The 22,739-nt window shown below is 45.1% G+C and overlaps 1 protein-coding gene across 2 annotated transcripts in view; it reads right to left on the reverse strand.

Moving 5' to 3' along the window:
* The window catches only part of KCNK10 (potassium two pore domain channel subfamily K member 10), a 131,539-nt gene that overhangs the window by 18,371 nt on the left and 90,429 nt on the right, over positions 1-22,739 (reverse strand). For both annotated transcript variants that reach the window (XM_031454153.2, XM_010989163.3), the window contains exon 4: positions 20,143-20,303. In XM_031454153.2, the coding sequence (XP_031310013.1) occupies positions 20,143-20,303 (161 nt within the window). The remainder of the gene's footprint in view (positions 1-20,142; positions 20,304-22,739) is intronic.

Genomic DNA, 22,739 nt, shown 5'->3' on the forward strand with positions numbered 1-22,739 from the left:
CAGAAAAGAAAGAGTGAGATTACACTGGGCCTCCTGCTGAGAGTGCTCTCCTAAAAGAACATGAGTAATTGAGCAGGTCGCTAAGGAAGACCAGTTCGGGCTGGAGCTGTCTAGAAGAGGCAAGAACCTTGCACAGGGGCTAGTGGGAAGGTTTGGTGGGGGTGGAATTGGGGAGCAATGGTCACAATGCAGCCACCTAACACACTACATAAGCAAAATGCTCACTTGCCCGACTTGTGGTTTAGCAAGAAGCTCTTTCCTCTTTCTCCTCCTTCCTGGCATCTCTTAACCATGTCACTGTTGACTGGAACTAGCATCCAAGAGCACCCAAGAAGTATGGGAGAGAAGAAAGCCTTCAGATGCCCCCACCTTGCATACAAGTAGCCCAGAGAGAAGGCATTTGTGAGCTTTTTCTCTACTAAGTGATATTTTTTTATCACTGGGATGCGATTAAGTAACAACTTTGCCTTCAATAGTCAGACCAGGGCCGGGCACCATGGACAGCGCCACAAAGACTGTTTTCAGCCAAAGGCTCAGATTTCCGACCCTGCCCCAGCCAACTAGACTTTTGTGTACGCATGTGAAAAAGGAACTTTTCCTGTCTCTCCTTGTAACTGCTGGGTCCTTTGCAACTAGAACATCTCCTGATATGTAACAGGTTCTTAATAATTATGTGTTGAATGAATTAACCGGTTGAATTTTGAGTGCTTTGCATTCTAATAGAGCACTATCTTCAAATGTTAAAAGCCACTGAATTTTAGAACACAGCCTCACAGAAAGTCACCCAGAAATAAATCTTAAACTGGGAAGCCCTGCATTGAGGGAACTTGACAGAAACATTCAGAACTAAGAAATTTTCTTTAGTAGAATATTTGCCAAGCTGTGAATGAAGTCGAATCCTATAACTTTTCTATTCTTTCATTCAATAAATATTTATCAAGAATTATTCTCCATCAGTTACAGAACTAAATTCATTGGTAAGCAAAACAGAATGGTCCCCAGCCTCACAGAGCTAGAGGGGGCAAGACAAACATGAAACAATCACCCAAGCAAATACATCATCCCAGCCTGAAAGAAGTGCTATGATGGGGAAAGAACCCACCGAGTGAGAGAGTAACAGGGAGACCTGATGACACTGTTTGCTCATCCTGTTCTCCCATATATGTTGCCCATACCTCACAATTCACCCATTATAGTCAAGGGAGCTATTGCAAATGATTCAAGACAGGAGACTGGTGCTAGAGAGAAACAACCCAAGGAGGTGCTAATGAATTCAGGCTTTATGTATATTGGTTGGTTTCTGCTACTGACAAAGTTTTCATTGACAGCCTCATGGCAGAGTCATCCGAGGTGGGCATCTTGACATCCTGATAGATTTGTTCTCTTTGTATCTTACTCAAGTTTTACACAAATGCCTCAAAGATGTTCCAGGTTCCAAATGTGTGTACATTATGGGCAAATATAATAATTCCATAATTCAGCTATGCTTATTCACCTATCATTCTTCCATGATTATTAAAGAGTAGCATTGTTCTTTAATTTGATTAAAATGGATTTCATTAGAATGTGGATTTGATTAGAAGGACCAGACATAAGCCTATTTGGATTACCAAAGAATACACATAATAAACGTCCCCATTGTTACTTAATTGGCACTTTTTTTTTTCCTTTTAAGAGAACTAAGTTATATACAAACCCTTTAATGGAGCTTACTGTAATAACTAAAGTATACCTTCATCTTTCATGAAATGACTCTGCTGTTTAGCTATGCAAATGACAGATGTGGACATCAAGTGCTCCATAAGATAAAGTAGTAAACGCTTAGGTAGGGGTTGTGTCACTGCAGATAATATTTTCTTTAGAAAAGCATTCTCTTTACAGTTTTAGGTGACTTCGATCCCGCAAAGTGTTTAGCAGAAAGGTGCACGCTCTTATTTAAACAGTTCTCCACAGAGGATCAAAAATGGAGACCCCGAAGACAGTCAAATAAAAAGACATCCAGGCCTCCTGATGTTCTCCTTATGTTCAAAAATGCCTAGAAAATGGAACTGGACTGACCCTGGTGACACTCAGCCTGGAGTGTGCTGTTCATGACCATCATGATGTTGTTGAAGGCCAACGGACTACCCTATTATCATGTTGTGATGGAATCGAGCAAATGACATCTCCATACATGGCCCCTTAGAGGACACTGGTCATTCCTTTTGGTCCGCCCATCATCCAGACCCCCTTCTTTGGTTTGGTGAAAGATAGAGGCCTCCTCCCATCCAGAAGTTAAAGAACGCCAGCTACTCACTTTCTCAGTCTCCCCACTGCAAAAGCAGAAGCATGCCACCCACGCTCCCCCAACCAGAGAGACAGACGTAAGTCAGACTTTGAACCAGGCACTAGTGAGTAGATGTGGTGGAGCCGATCATGAAGTGTTCATCTGAAGGTTTTCTGTGTTTTCCTCCCCCGCTTTTCTCTCTCTGGTATTCCAAAGGGCATTCCTAAGTGAGAGGTGAAGATTCTCAGGGGCATCTTACAGACCTCTTCTTCCTCTCCCAGAAACTAGGTAAGACTTGGCTAGGGATGGAGAAAGAGGGCAGAAGCGCTGCTCGGCCTGGGGAGGAAGGAAGTGTGGAAGGGACTGAGCCTTCCTAGGTCTTCCAAGCAGAACCCCCAGTGTGCAGAACCAGGGTCAGAGAGGAAGCAATTCCATACAGAGCTCTCCTCGGGGGTGGGCGCTAACTGCTTCACCACCTGTGCACAGCCCACCTCCCATGAGTCCTGGATCCTCTTAAGTCTCTTCAACAAAGACTGAGCGACTTGGACACTAAGTTGGGTAGAGATGTGATGGAAGAATCTTGGCCCTGATCAAGGTGGAGTTGACTAGCACCAGATGGGAGCTTCCATGGGAGTGGGGTCAGGGGGAGGGGGCAGGCAGCAGTGGACACACTACTGGTGTTACATAAAGAGGTGTGGACTGTGTGAATCCACTCTGGGACTCATGGCCCCAGTGGTGGTATTACATCCTGTTTTCAGGGGCAGTTACCAGGGTGGATCCAGTGGCAGCAGGGCCCAGAATCAATGGGATCAGCAGGGCGGCTGTTGTCTGGCAGGCAGACACAACAGTGGCTTCTTCCAGGACCAGTTCTGTGACGTGCTTTGGGTCACTGCTCTTGGCTGGGTGCCTTCCAAGTCTAGGTCTCCAACCATCTCAGGGATTTGGTAACTATACAATAGCCTTTAAATTTTTTTTTTTTTTCTTTTTTGTTAAATTAGCCATAGTTGATTTCTCTTGATTCAGCTAAACTGCCACTCTTCGGGGTCAGGGTTAGCTGGCTTCAGCCACTTGAAAGCAGGGACATAGCTCCATGGGGTGCCCCGCCCTGGAATTCTGGACCCCAAGATCAGCCAGAAGACGAAGATCAAGATCAGCCAAGATAACTCATTGTGATTTAACCACTTTGGGTAATATCTCTGACATTCTTAAATCTTCAGAAAGGTCTTGTTAAAAATTACACCTAGTTTCAGCTGTGGTGTGGAAGGGGCTACAGCCATTCCTGGGATGAAGAGTTATAAGGACAGTGGTGTCAACCTCCTCCCCCAGGGCAAGAGCAACTACCAACCAAGGCAGAGGGGTCTGCCACTGGCAGGAGGGGACCAGGAGCATTGCCAAGAGAGATCCATGGCTGGAGGAAAGATTGGGAATCCAGAGGAGCTGATGGGGAAGACACAGGCTGTGGTCAGGACAAACGTGGGCACACGTGTGTGTGTGAGACAACCCTTGCAAGTACCAGAAGGAAGGAGAGATGGGGCGGAGCCCACTGGGGTGCAGCGGGGCAGCAGGCATTTAGGCTACATATAGATGTGAAGAGAAAAGACTCCCAAGTGTAATTACTGAAGTGTTAATGGTGGCTCTCTTTGAATAACGAATTTTTTCCTCCTTTGTACTCTTCTGTGTTTCCAAAGTGTCCACAATGACCATGTATTCCTTTTGTAACCTTTTCAATGAAAAGAAAGAAGGAGAGGTGGAGAGAAGAGAGGGATAGGAGGGGAAAAGGGAAGGAGAAAGCGGCGAACAGCTCCCCAAAACTGCAGGGGTGCCCTAGAGAAACAACACAAAGCCCTTGAAAATCGGGCAGTTTCTCTTCCTTTCTTTTGGGAAGGCGGTGACAACCATGCCCTTGGGAGAAAACCAGAAAGAGAAGGAGGAGCTACTCGGCATGGCAAAGTAAGAACGATGGGCCTTGTCTGAGGCTTTAGAATCCCAGGGACAGTTGCCAGAGGTGGCAGTGAAAGCTGGGAGGACATGGCCTGGTTCCAAATCAGTAATTGCATCCTGCCTACTTCCCGGGCCACCGCCTCCTCCTCCTACAGAACGTGGCAACCCCCTTCCTGAGCAAAGCTGCCGGGGAGCCCCGCTGCTGGCAAGCACCTGCCACCTCTCTGCATCGTCTCTAACTTCAGTGATGTTTGCAGCTTACTCTCTAAAGGAACCAGATCATTTACTGGCACCTAAATACTGCACCATTCCAGGCTTCTGTGTCTTTTTAAAGATTGTTCCATCTGCTAGGATGTTCTTCCCCTTTTTATGCTCAAACCCCTCTTCGTTCCTCAAAACGCAATTTGACTTACCTCCTGCAGGGAGCCCTCTGCCTTCTGGTTAGTTACCGTGTCCACTTCCTGGCCATCTTTGTTCCTTGCACAGTCCCCGTCTCCACCCCATCCCTGCACTGCTGTCTTCCTGCATGTGTGTCTCCTTAACCCTGCATCCCAGCTGCCCTGCGCTGGGAGTGTGTTTTTCTACACTTTCCCTCTCTTTCTTAGCACCTAGAGGAAACACGAGAGTAACTGCTTAGGGTAAACTATTCTATGAAGGAAACAAAATAAAACTACTCACCCGGCAAGAGATAAACAGTCAGGAGTTTGTACATAGGTCGCTAGTAAGAGTGTATATGCTACAGGCACAGGCACAGGCAATGGGCATACACACACGTGCACACGGTGCATAGCTGCTGAACTGAATTATTAATAGCATGGGAACCGCATCAAGGTGGGGTCGACCATTTGAATGTGGCCATTTACACGAGACTGTAAATTATATATGCATATTCCTGAAAGTTATACAGGAGCTTTCTGAAGTTTTTTTTATAACCCCGTTTGGTTTATAGCACCCTAAAGGTGACTGGTGAGGGTGTTTGTGGTCGTTACTCCTGGCACACGGTGGGTGGGGGCAATAGCATTTAGACATCCTATAACACAAGAGTTAGAGTGTCACAAATCAGAGAATTACCCCAAATTAGTGTGAGTTTTGAACATCGCATGAGAAAAAATCATGTGTATAATTACCTGGGCTGAGAACTTAAGTCCCTTTTAGGTATAAACACCCACACACACACATTTTTTTTTCACAGTTTCAATATAGGGTGAATTTTATAAGAATATGACTCCAATGTAAACTGCTAGAAGGCTGAATTTTGAATAGTTGGAACCTTGCCAAGACCTGTTCTCCATCTTGGAAAACCTCATGATGGGCAGGAAAGTCCCCTGTGGCAGCTTGGTCACTGATTCCACACACCTGGACCACCTCTGTATTCTACATGTGGAAGTGAGAGTCCCGTCATTTCAGTACGTCTCCTAGAGTTTCATGACCAAGCACCCTGTTATGAAAATACTATTTTACTATAAATTACCTTCCTTTTTATTTCCCCTTCATAGTGTAGCTAGAAAATAGTATTGAATATTTCAAAAGTAGGGTGTAGGTAGGTTGCACTACCTATGAAATTTGTTTCAAGGGGCAGTAATATGTAGTTGCTCTAAAGTGGAGCGTTGGGTGTTACCAAGTTGAGAACCACTGAGAAGCTTAACTGTACGCTGTATCTGAGGTTGACTTGAGAAGTCTGGAAAGTCACACTTACAGATATCTCCCGATGAGATAAAAGTACATGGGCAAAAAGTACTGTCAGGGGACAGCTCCCCCACTGGATGTCCCTTCCACGAAAATAATTGCATCCCCAAGGTTAAAACTGTTTGTTTGTGTTTTTTTTCCATTGACATTTACTTGCATGCGATACTACTTTTGATTTCAAGTCATTTTCTCTATTGAAATGGACGCGGTCATGCCTAGCAATGCTCACCATGCATCCCTTCACCGGGCGCGGGTGCCCACCCTGCGCTGCACACTGCGCTAAGGCGCAGACACACCTGTCCTCGTAGGGCTGATGGGGGCAGCAAGAATCCAGCACAAAACTCAGATTCAAGGAGATGAATGTTAGGTGCTAATGAACTCCTGTAGGAGTCAGAAAACCCTCCCTGAAGAGCTGACCTTTATGCTGAGAGCAGGAGGAAGATGGGACAGCGTTTGAAGTGCCACAAACACCACATGCGAAAATCTGGAGATGAAAGAGGCTGGCACTTGGGTGCAAACACACAGGCCCTGTGAATTGCCCCTGTGGACACAGATTTCTCCCCAAACATGATCATCAAAATCTTTCTCCAAGAAAGAATGTTAACTCTGAAAAGCTTAAAAAAAAATTTTTAAGTAATTTTTTGAAGTATATAGTTGACTTACAACACTAGATTGGTTCCAGGTACACAACATAGCAATTCATCATCTCTCTACACCACAAAATGATCACCACGGTAATTCTGGTTACCATCTGTCACCACACAAAGATGTTACAATATTATCGACCATATTCCCCGTGCTGGACATTTCAACCCTGTGATTCATTTATTTTGTAACTAGAAGTTTGAACCTCTTAATCTCCCTCACTTATTTCACTCATCTTTTAAAAATTTGACAAGTATGAACTTTTCTTAAGAATCTGGTTGGAGTTCATGTTTTGTTGTTTCCCTAATAATAGGAGAGAATTTGGATTCAAGACATTTCTAGAAATATTATTAAAACTAAAGGTATTAGGTGATCATTTTCTTAAAAGGCAAGGCGATCATTTTGGAAAGAGATGGAAATCCACGTGCCCGTTTTCAGGCAGGGGGCAACCTCATCAGCCCTCAAACTACGCCAGCAGAGGCTCCCAGAAGCAGGTGGCACATGTTTATCCGGCCATCTGGACGGGTCTTCTTCCTCCTCTTCCCCGGAGAAAAGGTTGACAAGCCTCCAAAGGGGAGGTAGGGGAGAGAGAGGCATTTACCAGAAATACAGACTCAAAGGGCTAAAAACAATTGAGTTTTTTTTAAAGAGCAGCAGAGGCAAGAAGCAAACAGCGATGTCAGAAAATGGATGAAAACCAAAAAGAAAGTGGTACTAACACTTCCAGGAGCACCATATGGCACTTGGATGCTATGCATTTCATCGTAAATGTTGATGTTTGCTTTCTTGTTAGTTTTGGTGCCAACTCTGTTATCGTCCCTGATAAAATTCATTTTTTAAAAAATCACACAGAAGCTTTCTGTGCTCTATCCTTAAAACCATACATACATGCCCTTGCATTTTTTTTCACTGCGTGCTCTAGGTCCCCGTTTCTAATTGTTCGAATCAGAAGAGAAAGTCCTGGGAACTGACAGGAGATGCCATCCCCTTTGTTTGTGCCTATTCAGCAGTAAGAGGGAGGCAGCAGGTGTGGTGTGGGTGGGGAGACAGCCAAATATTAAGAATAATCATCTAACAGGAGCCTTTTCAACCGTTGCCCAGGCTCAGGTAGAAATGTTGATGTTGTTTACAGTAAAATTCATTTCTGCCAAGGAATGGAAAAAATGAACCCAAGGGACACTGCTCAGTCTAAGTGGAGCCAAGGTGGCAAGACGGCGGTATCTAAACACCAGCACAGCAAAACGCATCTTCCCAGGGCCCCTTATTGATATTGGAGGAGCCAGGTATCTTGGGGAAGAAGAGTCTTAGAACTCTTTAATACTTTATAAAAATATGAACTGGCCCCTGTGTTCAAGGTCTAGTAAGAGCACAGGCAAGCTGAGAGACATCTAGCATGGAGCGCAAATAAATTCTTTTTCATTCTTTGATTTTTCATTCACCAGCATCAGTCTGTGGCAGAATATCACAGACATATCCGCGTATGCAGTGGTCGCCCGCGAGGTGCCGCCGAGGATACAGAGCACAACCTCTCCCCTCGCTCAGACGGAACAGCAGGGGCACACTCAGACCTTCCGGATCCTTCCTTTGCTGAGTCATGGCCAGGGCCTCTTTTCCTCCCAGCGCAATGACTGATGACTGGAGCTCTGTCCCAGGCACAAGCCTTCCTGCCCATCTAATTCCCTGGGTCTGTTACTGCCCTTTCTGCTGATCCTCCACTCCTCCGGCCGCACGCACCTCCACATCCATTCCGGGAAGGGCATCTCTTCTTCGGTCGGGTTTGTTGGGGACGCTGCTTAGCCTCACACCCTGGGTGTGTGGAAAGGAACCTGGCTCATTTCCCTTTCCTCGCCAATCAATTTACAGTCAATACGTGTTTACTGAATGCCTCTAAAGCACTTAGCACTGAGCAGGTGCCGCGAGGGCACAGGAAAAGAAAGGCGGGGTACCCCTTAGCGCCAAGGTCCTTATGTTTTACTTAAAGAGAACAACCCATTAGCTACAGAAGACAGGTGTATCCCTGAAGATGTGTGTGGCGTCAGGTAGACAAGCTAGAATTCACAAGTCCCTGCTCTGCGATCCGGAAGCTAACAAGGTGCTTATATCATGACAGTGAATAACATGTCTTGAGCGCTAAGTGGACACCAGGCACTGCTCTCCTGCATCAACAAAGTGCCAAAAGAGGTAGCTGCTATTTTAGAACCACTTTTCAAATAAGGAAACTGAGACACAGCCTGGGGTCACATGGCTGGTAAGCAGTAGATCAGAGCTTACGCACTGAGGCCATGTGACTTCAGAGGCCATCTGCCCCAGCCCTGGTCTCATTATGGACACTAGTCTTCATACCTGTCTGTTTTCTCCTTAAGAGGGGACTGTCTCTTGTTTATTGCCCCGTAACCCACAGGGCTGAGATCACAGAAGGCGTTACTGGATAATTGCTTATGAAACAGACCTGGGGAGAGGTATGAAGGAGCAGCCACCATGGGGAGCTGGAGACTGAATCATCATGAGGTGAAGAAAAAGATTTCAGAGCAGCACAAAGGCCAGGTGGAACCCGGACGTCACCAGCATGCAGAGGCCCAAGTTGGCCTGGCGGTGAGCCACCCTCCCAGCGGCTCTGTTGCAGGGTCAGAGCTGAGGAAGCAGGATGGGAATTCTTTAAGCCCAAGGACACAGCTGGAGGGGAGGGTGGAAGGGAGGCAGGGGCAAGAAGGAGGCGAGACCCAGGGCACAGCCTCTCTACTTTGCCCCCCATGTAACAGAATGACAGCCTTGGAGCAGCCCAGATTTAAGAGGCAATCAGATAGCAAATTACCAAATGCTGTCATTGTGATCTATAAAAGTTAAAAACAAAAAACAAAAAACAAAATAACAAGTGCTGGTGAGGATGTGGAGAAATTGGAACCCTCGTGCACTGCTGATGGGAATGTAAACTAGTGCAGCCGATGTAGAAAACAATATGGCAGGTCCTCCAAAAACAGAGCATAGAATTACCATACGACCCAGCCATCCCATTCCTGGGTATGTACCCAAAGGACTTAAAAGCAGGGACTCCAACAGATACTTGTGCATCCATATCCGTGCGGCATTATTCACAGCTGCCAAAAATTAAAGCAATGCAAGGGCCCATCGACAGATGAATGGATAATCAAAATGAGCTCTATATATACAGTGGGATACATTCAGCCTTCAAAAGGAGGGAAATTCTGACACATGCCACAACATGCCTGAATCCTTAAAGACTTTATGTTAAGTGAAATAAACCAGTCAGGAAAGGATGAATGCTGGCTAATTCCATTTATACAAGGTACCTAGAGCTGTCAAATCCATGGAGGCAGAAACTAGAATAGAGAGGTTGCCCTGAGTTAGTTGTTGTTCTTGTTTTTTGTTTTTTTTAATCTATTTTTATTGAAGTAGAGTCAGTTTACAATGTTGTGTCAATTTCTGGTGTACAGCACAATGCTTCAGTCATGTAGAACATACATATATTTGTTTTCATATTCTTTCTAACCATATGTTACTACAAGATATTGAATACAGTTCCCTGTGCTGTACAGTATGAACTTGGTGTTTATCTATTTTATAAATAGTAGTTAGTATCTGCAAATCTCAAATTCTCAATTTATCCCTTCCCACCTCCTTCCCCCTTCCCCGTAACCATGTTTGTTTTCTATGTCTGTGAGTGTGTTTCTGTTTTATAAATAAGTTTGTTTGTCTTTTTTCTTAAGATTTCACATATAAGTGATATCATATGGTATTTTTCTTTCTCTTTCTGGCTTACTTCACTTAGAATGATGTGGTTTATTACTTGCTTGAAAAAAGTAGCATGAGGCCAAATGTAAAAGAAAAAAGTGTGTTTTTTTTAATGTTGATAAATGTAATATAAAATAAAGGCAAAGGGTTCTATAAAAGGGTAAAGGATTATTATTCTCTTATATCAGAGCCCTGCAGAGGACACAAACTAGCCTGTGAAATCAGTGATAAAGGGTGAACATGGGAAATCATCCACCTATTAAGTTGGTTTTATGACCCTAATAAAAATGTGAGAACTAATAAAATTCTTGTGTTACATTCATAACTCAAAAGTACCTGGAAGTTTCAAAAACAGGTTACCATACATACAAAGCATCACTGGATGCTCAGTGGTTCCAAAACGCAAAGATATGAAATGGTTTAATTAATAAACTCCCTGGATTCTAGGAAGTGACCATCTCCTCCGTGGGCAGGTGAGGAGCACCCATAGAAATGTTCCGGAGACCTCTCTTGATTGCACGGTGGTTTAGGAGGCACTTCTTCCACAACTTTCCTTGAGTTTAGGGCTGAATTAAATCCCCAGTGAGAGCTAAAATCTTGATGTTGAAGCCCCCAAACTCCAGGTTCTCAAGACCATCGAGGCAATCTGATGAATCCGGAGAAAGGAGAATGCTTTTGGAAGGCGAGACCGACTGCCTCAGCTCACCAAGAAGCTTAGCTTTGGGCCACGTGGCCCTCTTATTGTCAACATCGAGTGAGTTGCACAAAGTGGAGAAATGAACAGAAGGGTGGAGAACACGGTCTGCCTGGCAACGCCCCTGGTGGAGGTAAGCACAAACCAGTCACCCGTCAGGACCATACAAGCTCCTCTTTTACAAGCCCACCTTCACACTTGTCACACAGAAGGCACAATTAAGGCGGCATTTAAGGCCTCGGTTACTCTCCAAGAAGAGGACACCAAGAAAGAGATGTTTGCCAATAAGGAGCCAGATTAAGGAAATAGAGCAGAAGCAAAGAGAAGAATCCGAGGCAATGGTCCAATTCAAAGTATCGATAGATGAGATTGAGCTGGAAGATTAAAACCATTTGAGAGCAGATGAAGACAGGGCCAATATAGCATTTTCTCAACTGGTCAACTTTATCTGTGCCCAGTCTTATCAAACCTTTCCTCAAGACTCTTCTGAACCATTGTAAGCTATCCCTAGCTTACAAGAGAAAGAAGGAAGGAAGGATAGTGGGAAAACGAAGTCCACGCGTGCACCCTGGGGCAGGGAGATCTGGTTTGGAATCTTTGCTGTCACTTATGGGCTAGATGACCTTGGACAGTCCACAGAACCAGTCCAAGCATTCCAATCTCATAAAATTAAGAAGGTTCTTTGAGAGGGTTGTTGTACAACTTACTCTTAGTAAAACCCACAACCCGGTGTCTGGCAAATAACTAATTCTTAAAACAGATAAACAATTTATCTCTAGACTTCTGTAGTATTCACTCTGCCTCAACCAAATCCCATTGGACAGGTGACAAACCCAAGTCTTCCTACAGAGGTGCCCTATATACAGAGGTTTACAAGTGACCGCCCACCCTAAAGTAACAGTCAGAGTCCCAGAAGCTACCTGCGATCAAAGTTTGCCAGACAGAAAAAGAGAGACTCTGTTAAAAGTACTTTTAAAATATTTAAACATTAAACACTATGCAGGCAGTATTTTAAGCAGTTATACTTCAGGCTGAAATGATCACTTTGCTGTTTATAGGAAGTAATGAGGATGCATTTTAAAGGCCATTAGATCCTCCTATAGTGATCTCAGATGGCAACAGGAAACACCAAAGGGACACTGGCCAGTTATCAAAGATAAGCCAAGAAAGAGGGAACATCGTCCACTAAATTAGTCCCTGGTGGATCAGCCAAGGGTTGTGCTGAGATGGTCTGCTTGCTAAAGAATAACAGAACAAACCTGCGTATATCATCAGAATCAGGTCCCCAGGCAATGAGAAATGATCTTATTCCCCAAATATAAAATGTCCAAAGTCCTCTCTAGGGACGCATCTGAGAGAAGAGAATTCTGAGTGGGAATGGCACTGACACTGAAGAACTGGACAAGACACCAGAGCTCATGTGGAAGGAAGATTCAGCCAGGGGACCAGGACATGCCCCATGGGACCTGTGAGGCAGTTGATCCCTTACATCCCAGCAGAGTCAGAGTTCTCAACTGGGACAATTTTGCCCTCGAGGGGACATTTAATAACCTCTGGAGACTTTTTTTGGCTGTCATACCTGGGGGCACTGATGGTAACTGGCAGCTAGTGAATAGAGGCCAGGGATGCTGCTAAACACCCTACAAGGCACAGAGCAGGTCCCAGGACAATTATCCAGCCCAGAACTTCCCTAGTGCTGAGGCTGAGCAAGCCTGCATCTGAGGGAGGGAAAAAAGAAGGGACCATCATGGACAAACTGTGTCTCGGCCATCATTAAGTGATGCCGTGCAGTCTGTTCTGTGGATGTCACTTACATAGTTTGTCCCCAGTGCACATCTGGGACAATATCCTTAAATTAATTAATCCAGGACAGACCTGGTTGAGAAAGTTTTAAAAATATCTGCCTTTTTTGCATTTTAAAACAATTACTTCCCACCCTCTTCTAGCCCCTTAGGGAAAGTTAGAAAGCAGTTGTTCACATTAAAACCAGGTCTTTTCTCCAATCCAAATAAACTCACATTATCCATGTGATATTAGTCCTATGGTTTATTTCTCAGGAATGTTTCATACGATATGTGCTAGTGTGGGCATGTCATAGAGACAGACAGACACACACACACACACACTCACACACACAAGCCCTTGGGCACTCTCAGCCCACCACCTAGCCCTCCCCCACCCCCGGGTATTTAAGCAAGATGCTGGTGTGCGTGAGTGGTCCCCCAGTGAACTTCCCCACTAATAACGGGAATTAGAAATTATAGTTGAACCCACAGAGATGAAAATAACACCCAGTTTCCAAAAGAGGGGCTTTTATCCCCTTGAAATAATAATTTTGTTAACCCTACTGCTGCTGGGAGCTAGCTCACAGACACCCTATGAGAAACAGAAGACTCCTGCCAAGGGTGTTCTTCCCGACCTTTCCTTGACTCAGGCCAGGCGCGTGGCAGAGGCCTCCAGGAGTCCGTGGCTTCCACCACCAGCCCCTTCCTGCATCCATAGTGACTGATAAGCCCACTAACTGAACATCATTACCAGACCGAGATTGTCATCACCCTGTCTTAAGCATTTGGCCGATTCTGAAGTCCCCGAGCTATCACAGCACCGAGAAGCCTAGGGTTACGTGTTATTTGTCAGCTACACCCAGGCTTCTTGCGCTCCAGACGCAAATCAGCATTTCTGCTGTATCCTTGAGGGGGAAAGGCCAAAGAGGAAAAAAGAGTGCCACTTGGTTTTAGAGGTAATTTCAGAAAGCCTGCTAATCAGCCAGATAAAAAGAGGCAGCTGCTTCCTACCAGGGTCCAAAGTCCAGGTCAGGGCAAGAAAATGAGACCCAGTCCCAAATCTGACCAGTTTTCCTACAGTATCCTATCAAGGGACAGGGGGCCTGGCCCAGCAAAGGCGCCAGCCCACAGCAGGGGAAGGAGAGGCTGCCCACTTCCAAAATCTGCCTAGAACCCGAGATCAGCCCTGCTTAATCCCAAGTAATCACCCTTTCTTGCTAACTGCACAGATTTCCCGCTGGAAACCTGGGAAGAATTATTTTTATTTTATGTTACATAAATACTTATAAATCATCCCAAGTCCAGGCTAGGCCCTCCACTCAGCGTTAAGTCCCTTAACAAATCACGGGCTCCATTTTTGCTGGATGCGAGATGAGTTTCACTAGAGTAGCGGTCCCCAGAGTGACCCGTGGGCCAGCGGTGTCTGAATCCCAGGGATGCTTGTCATCCGAGAATGGGGCCAACGGGAGGCCCAGGGAACACACACATGACTTTACAGGTGCCCACCAACTTCCCCTCCCCTCCCTTTCCTGGAGGTCAAACACTGCATTCCAGGCCCTCTTTGCAGGTGGCTGAGGCAGTATGACAAGTTCAGGCCAGCGGGCTGTGACCGGAGGCCAAAGTTCTGAAGAGCCATACCTGGCTCTCCTCCGCTAAAACACCCTGAAGTCTGGCGAGTTGCCCAGGCAGCAGCAGACCTGGCGGGGGTGGGAGTAAGCTGGTGTCGTTTGTAACCACCACGCAAGTTAGCCTCCTCTGACTGAGTCAAGGAGCCCAAAGGCCACCAGATTTACACAAGTGGGAGGGAGGGCAGCGTCACTGAGTGGTCTGTGTGGTGGCAGTTGGCTGACAGCTGTGGCAGATGCTGTCATTTGTGACCCCAACTTCCTCTTTGCTACCAGAATTCTAAGTTGTTTGTTCATCACAGCAATGTGGGCAGCCCCCAGGGGATGAAACATGATTCGTTCGTGCCTGGGGGGTTCTGAAACTTTAGCAGGCATCAGAATCACCTGGAAAGCTTGGTAGACACGAATTGCTGGGCCCCAACTTCTCCAAGAATTTCCATTTCTAGCAAATTCCCAGAGGACGCTGATGCGGCTGGTCCAGGGACTACACGTTGAGAACCACTGGGCTAGGTCGAGCCACCCCACTCTCCTTTGTCACATATTCACTTTCCTAACCTCCCTCGCAGGTCATAAGAGCCAGTTTTGGTCAATGAGACAGAAGAGGAAGTCTGCAGGGTAACTCCTAGGGAAAACTTTTCTCCCATGAAAGGAGACCTTTTTGTCTTGCTTTAAATGAGGTTGAGTGATCAGAGAAAGACAAGTACAGTATGATATCACTTATCTGTGGAATCTAAAAAATACAACCAACTAGTGAAATAACAAAAACGAAACAGACTCACAGATATAGAGAACAAACTAGTGGGTACCAGTGGGGAGAGGGAGGAGGGGAGGGGCAAGATAGGAGTAGAGGATTAAGAGGTACCAACAGCCATGTGTAAAGTAAGCTCCAAGGACATATTGCACAACACAGGGAAGAGAGCCCATGTTTTGTAACAACTCTAAGTGGAGTAGAACCTTTAAAAATTGTGAATCACTATACTGTGCACCTGCAACTTATATAGCATTATACATCAACTATACCTCAATAAAAATAAATAAATAAATAAATAAATAAATACATACATACATACAATTTTTCAAAATGTGGTTGAGTGAAAACAAGCCATTTGGTCCTGAGGCAGTCATCTTTCAAACCACATGATGACAAGCCTGAGCATGAAAAGCTAACGTGTCAAGGAGAGCAGAGCAGAAAAAGAACAAACCTGGGTCTATGTGTATGACACTGTGATCGAGAATAAGAAATATGTATTTGGTACTGGTCCATTCCTGGCACAGGGCTCCCAAAGCCTTTGGAATTTCCTGTGATGAGAGCCATGAAGGTGTCTTTTGTTATGTCAATGAGGTAAATTTGGGCTCACCTAAGGATGGGGGCTGGTTGCCAGGGAAACCAGCCAGGAATAGAGGGTTGGAATTTTCAGTTCCACCCCCACCCCACCCCATCCCACCCTCAAACCCCAGTTTCCAGGTAGGGGAGAGGGGTTAGGAGTTGACTCAATCACCAATGGCCAATGATTGAATCAGCCATGCCCATGTAATGAAGCCCCCATAAAAACCCAACAGGGAGGGGACTCAGAGAGCTTCCAGGTTGGTGAACACTCCACATGTCACCACGCTAGGCCCCATCTTCCATGGGGACAGAAGCTCCACTCTTTTGGACCTCGCCCTACATATTTCTTCATCTCACTTTTGGTTCATATCCTTAAATAGCCTTTGTGATAAACCAGTAATCTTGTGAGAAAACTGGTTTCCTTAGTTCTGTGAACTGCTCTAAGAAACTAACTGAGCCCAAGGAAGGTGTTGTGGGAACCTCTGATTTATCCTCATTCATTAGAAACGCAGGTAGCCACCTGGACTTGTAACTGGCATCTAAGGTGGACGGCAGGCTCGTGGGACTGAGCCCTTAGCTGTGGGATCTGATGCTGTCTCCAGGGTGATGGTGTCAGAATTGAACTGAACTGTAGGACACCCAGCTGGCGTCAGAGAATTACTTGGTGGTGTGGGAAGGAATCTGCACGTTGAAAATGGTGCCAGAATCCTCAACTTGTCATTGGGAAACTGATGCACCAAACTTGAAACAACCTTCCTTGGGGCTTCTTGCTTTGCGAGAAATGTGTCCAATTCTTAACCCACTGTAAATTGGCCCTGGGGGCAATGTCTGTTTTCCTGGCCTCCTGTTCCCTGTGGAAGGACTCCAGCTAGCGTAACAACACTCCAAGCCTCTCACCCCCACTGCTCAGCCACACAGTGACTTACTGGTGGACTCGGCAGAAGGGACTGAGCTCCCTCGGCTCAGCCCCTTTCTTCTCTTGTTTGAAACCATCTGTTGCAGAGAGGTGCACTCTGTTTTGCTCTCTATGATGTAGCAAGGCCGGGGAGTTGACCCTGCCCTCCCTGAGAGGAGGCCTGTGCTACCAATGACCAAGATGGTGTGGGAGGCAGATTTTCTAAAATGACCCAAGAAGATGCTCAACTCTCATCCCCAGGACCTGTGATGTGATGTCTGATCATTCCCGTGACTCTCTTCTGTTCTGTTCACAGTTGACCTGAAAACAGGGAGATTATCCACGTGGGCCTGAGCTAATCACACGAGTCTTTAAAAGCTTGATACTGTCTTCAGCTGATGGCAGAGGGGAAGTCAGAGAGATACAGGAAGGATTCCATGCTGGCTTTGAAGATGAAGATGCCCTGTGCCAAGGAAAGCAGGCAACCTCTCGAAGGTGAGAATGGCCCCCACCTGGCAGCCAGCGAGGAAACAGGACTCTCAGTCCTACAACCACAGGGGACTATTCTTTGCCAAGATCTGAATGGCTGTAGAAATAGGTTCTTCCCCAGATCCAGAGCCCAGCCTGGCCGACACCTTGATTTTAGCCTTGTGTTATCCTGATCATGAAACCCTCGCCAAGCCTGCCCAGACTTCTTACCTACACAACTGAGACATAATACACCAGTGTGGTTTTAAGCGTCTACATTTGAATTAATTTGTTACACCAGATAGAAAGCTAATACAGCAGGGAAATCCTTCTAATTCAGGCTGAAGTCGTCGGTAAGTCCTTCCTGTGTCAGAGCTAAAGCGACATGCTCTGACGAGCTTCTCAGCAATAAAGCTGACCGATTGCTGATCTGACTCTGGTGTCTACTTCTCAATTATTTCCGAACTTCAGAGGGAAAAAAAAAGAGTTTTCATTTATTATACCTCACAAAAACCTCAACAGTCAAGTATTTAAGAATGCCAAAAGCACTCTTAAATAATACACTGATTCCCAGCAATTCTTTAAAATGAGGCTCAAAAAAATGAAAAATAAAAAAAAATAAATAAAACGAGGCTCAGATCTGGAATTCAAAAGAAGAACCCAAATCATGTCACCTCATGTGTGTAATAGAGAAGCTTATTAAAATGTATATTTTATCTTTACCCCGCTAAAAATCCCCTCTTCCCGAGAGTTGAGAGAAAACACACCAGATGAAGGAAAAGGCTTACTCACTGAGCAAGCAGGTGAAAAAAAAAAAAGAACCTTCTCACGGGAGCTAAAAGTTCACACCCCCAGGCTTTGTTGGTTTATACAATTTTCAGTTCTCAAATAATCACCTAAGAGTAACTGGCCTTTTAGATATAGTTCATGTGAATAGCAAAGAGCTTTCAGATTTTCTACCAAAATGACACACAGCAAGCAAACTACTGCAGAATCCATTGTCCATGTATTCAGGAAGTGTGCTCAGAATTGTCCTGGAGCTCAGACATCCCTTCCAACAGCACCCTCCAACATTCTGCACACACAAGCATCCTGAGCTGCCAATTTGATAATATCCTGCCGGCTCCTTCCTGAAGGACTCCCAGTATTGGACGGCACTGCAAGGAAGTGAGGGGACCATCAGCAGAAAAATGAAACGTGAGATGTTGAAGGCTTTGTCTCAGAGTCCTGTGAATCGTCCATTGGAGAGGACAGAACAGTCCTTTCTACCTGCAGTCAGAAATTCATTAGGGGAACGAAGACCCCAAATTTGGTAGCAGATACAAAATGATTGCAACCTCTTCCCTCAGCTAAACTACCATAACTGAAATTTTATTTTTGCTGAAGGGAGATTTCAAAAGCTTTTAGTCTAATCCTTTCTTTCTACAAATAAACTCAGATCTAGAGAAGCTATAGAAAAATAAAAATGCCAGATCAGTCATTTCTCCATTTGAATCCTATTCTTCTGAGTGTTCAATCCACCAGATTCATTTTTCTCTAAGTTGGAAGCCATGAGGCCATGGCTAAAAGGGGACCTCTGAGAAGTTCAAAACAGCTCTTGGAGACAGAGTTGCCATGTCTAGTTTAGGGAGACCTGAGCATCTGAGAAGCAGACACTCTGAGCACTGACGGTTTCCATGGTGACCACGGAGCCCAGGTGCATCGGGGTAAAGGTTGTGGGACATTCCAGGAAAACCAGCATGCCACCAAGCAACTCACGAAATTCGAGTGGGTAGCTAGCCTGCCATCAAGTGCTTCTTTCAGAAGACAGACGTGCAGCAGCACTGAACTCTGCGTCTGGCCCTGTGCCCAGCTCTTTTCTGTACATTATTTCATTTAATCATTACCAAGACCTTTTAAAGTCAATTTGAATTCCATCCCCTTTTGCCAATGAGTAAACTGAGGCAGCTCAGCCAAGAGGACTGAGCTTATAGAAGGTGATTCTCAGCCAGATCTGGTGCTTTATTCCTTCACTTCACTCTAACAGAATTTCTGAAACTGCTCAACAGGCAAGCTCCCTTGCATTCTTCTAAAGAGAGCTTTATGTCATGATTTCTTGTCTCACAGGGGGAAACAAGCACAGCCTTAGAACTTACCACTGATCGCTAGATTCTGAAAAAGATCTCAAATTGTCATTTTTAAATATGAGGCCATCATAAGAAATAATTCCCTGAAGAAGGTTTGAAAGACATGAGAATTAGGTCAACAAAGAGAAAGAGAACAGAAACGACCTTACACCTAAGCAAGACTAGTGTTCTGTTAAATGGGCGTGAGCTAACGGGTAATGGGAACTCCAGACCAGTCACACAGACTCCACGTGCCTGTCACTGATGCCAGGAACACCATCTTGAGTAAATAAATTCCTTGAGTTGAGACTTTTGTCCCTTGTTTAAAGGCAAGCATTCTCAAGAGAAAAGACTCGCCAAGACAATAGCAATCATCAACACCATAGTATGAATGAGTATATTAGTGTACTACTGCTGAGGGAGAACTCAGCAGTGGAAAGAGAGAGAGGGTGAGGCCATGAGGAGACAGACATGAAGCACAAAGCAATGCGTGGAAAACCTAGGCTTCTGGAAGAGGTTTTAGAAGCCGGGATCAGCCTGAAGACACTGCTTGGAAATAAAATGGAGTGAAGCAGTTCCAGGAACAAAATGGGTGGATTTATAATTCTCTACTTTATTGCAAACACACTAAGGAGTCGATCTTCTATCTTTAATAAGAAACTGCGTATGCCTCACCTCTTCAGAAAATCTGTGTTGGCAAATCCATACTTAACCCCCTCGTGGTATGAGTCCACGAAAACCAACCATCCTAAAGGAGGAAATTACTCACGAGAAGGGAGTTTAGGCACACTACTATGACTACCATTGGCCAAGATAAAAAGTACAACCGTAACACTTAAACTATTCCGTTAGAAGTGACAATGACGTAATAATACCCTGGTAATTCCTTCTGGATCCTATCAGGCTAAAGCCAAGTGGATCACAAAGGTTAGAGCTTAAACAGATGCAGTACTCACTCGAAAGACCTTCTCCACTCTTGCAATGCTTTTCCCAAAGATGGTTCCAAGTTGGTCTCCAATTCCAGCCAATAAGAAACCAAAGAGTGGAATTCCAAAGATGGCATATAAAATACAAAAGATTTTGCCTCCTTCAGTGCTTGGAGCAATATTCCCATACCCTGGTGAGAAATGTTAAAAAGAGAGAGGGAGAGTGGTGAGGCAGCAGAGAAATGAGAAGACTGAACCAAAGAATCCACAAACCTCTTAAAGGGTCTCTCCATCCTCCCCACCTCATGAGTTTCAGGGAGAACTTCATTTCAAAGGCCGTATAAAATTCAGAACATTGTTCCACTGCTTCTCATCCTTCTCTCCCTAAAATAGTTTCAAAGGCATCCACATTTCCAGGATCTTAATGTTTTTAGTTAGATGACATTTTAGGAAATTTATGTCACCCAGAATTGCATTTCTAATGGAAAATGATGCCATCCATTTCAGAAACAGCACAAATCTTGGACATGTCTGGTTAAGGGACCCCAAACACCCTGAGAAGGGGTCACTGTTGTCTTTTTTAGATTTGAAAAGAGCTTCTCCTTTACAGCCTCATCCCATGGGCATCCCCTCCACCTGACAGACTGTGGTTGTCTTCAGCATTTGCCTTCTTGGGGTGATGAGTGCCCCGCATTAAGGAGGATGTGTGGTCAAGTACAAACTGAGATCGGATCCATGCATCAAACAGCCCTGCCCTGGAGCACCTGAAAACAGTAAAGAGCGGGGGAGAGAAGCATTTGTGCCTCTTTTCACACTGATAGTGATGATCAGCTCTGCGTGGTTTTCTTTTATTCTTTACTAGGAAACGCCACATCATCTGAGTCCCATCCCTCCTCCCACCCACTTCTTGCACCAAGGGTCACCAGGTGCTAAATAAATGTTTGTTGGTGGAATGGATGTTTAACTACAAAAGAATCCTTTTATAGCCAGACCTATTAATATGTTATTTCAAATAGTGCTTTGAAAACACCCACATCTGCATTCTCAAGAGTTCTGCAATCACGTAAGTAACTTACGTCTAGTGAGGACTTGGCTCACTCTGTGTGATGGGACTAAAGAAAGTAGCACTGGGAGAAAAAGGCTTATAGCATTAGCACAAATTACAGAGATGAGACTCTAAATTACTCGTTACGAACTTTCACACCAGTCAGTGCTGCAGTGCTGCGCTAAGTCCAGCTATCACCTAACTATTCTCCCGTACACGGCAACTCGAGTGGAGCCCATTTCTAAATCCACGCAGCTGGTAAGTTATTGGGCTTGTGGCCGTTGGCGTGTTGGGGATGCAACACAGTAAAGATAATGTTGATGGTTGTCCATCATTCATCTTCCTATGGGCCTGGAGAACTCACTGTTCTCTGCCTTTGGGCAATGAGTCACCTGATTATTTTCCTTTTCAGTTTTCCAGTCAGAATCATTCAAATCTCTTATCACAAATTATCTAAATTATAGCTTCCATTTCTTAAATGACTGTTCAGGCAAGCCTTCCTAATCTTGCATTTCTTTTACTCACCATGATTTTTATTTACTTGTGAAAAGGAAAAAAAAAAAAAAGAAAGGCTCTCAGAATTTTTTCAGGTGTTTTCAGGAACTTGGACAAAATCATTTTTTAAGCATTTCCCTCTAGAATAATCCGATTTACATTAACATAGTCCTATTGGAAAAGGAATAAATGTGCCTATGCTCAGGATTATGGGGACTCTTGGAAATATGCTGATAACTTGTGGAAACATTTACGACTCTTGCTTGACTGTCTCCTAACTGCCTAATTACTGTCAAAGGATATAGGTTTTCTTTTAGTCTGAATATCTCAGAAACACACTGCAGACACAGGCAAGCGAAGTGAGGCTCCGAACCTCCTGAATAGGCATCTTATTAGCCCGAAAGAGGGCCGCACCCTCTCCTCCAGCTTCTAGAGAGGATCTGCCCTGCCGCCTGGGGAAGGACTGTGCTCAGGGAACGTTCCAGCGTCATGCAAGGAGCATGAGAAGGAAGTGAGAGGCTGCGGCTCCAATCCAGCCCTACCTCCTTTGACCCTGTTGTCCTTGGACTCACAAACCCTCTCCAAATCCTAGTGCGGAGGGGTTCAGGGGAGACTTGGGGAAAATCATGAACGGTAAAGCACTGTACCAGTGCAAGTGATATTACCGTTGGCTCCTTATTGCGTCAGTGTTTCACAGGCTAGAACACTATCGTAAAATGAGAGCAGAGTTCTTGGGTAATGGCTATAGCGAAGTGACATTCAAAGATGTCTTTAAATACATTTAAGGTCATCACATCATATCAGACATAAAGGAACTGCCATTCTGGAGTAATGCTACGTTTTGTGCATGGGTGTGTGTGTGTGTGTGTGTGTTGTGTTTCCTGCCTCTGATGAACTACATGGAGAGACTGTTTTCCAGTTTGACCCTCAACTCTCACTCTGAGAAAATTCCAGAAGTTACATTTTGGAGCTTTGCTCTGAGGCACCAGGAAAACCACACTCCTGGATTCTTGCCTCCAGTGGTACCGGGGCTGTTAGACTTCCCCGCCCATCCTTGCAGAAGGCTTGGTACAACTTTGAAGTGAGT

This window comes from Camelus dromedarius, chromosome 5 (genome assembly GCF_036321535.1).
Source record: "Camelus dromedarius isolate mCamDro1 chromosome 5, mCamDro1.pat, whole genome shotgun sequence".
Taxonomy (NCBI): Eukaryota; Metazoa; Chordata; class Mammalia; order Artiodactyla; family Camelidae; genus Camelus; species Camelus dromedarius.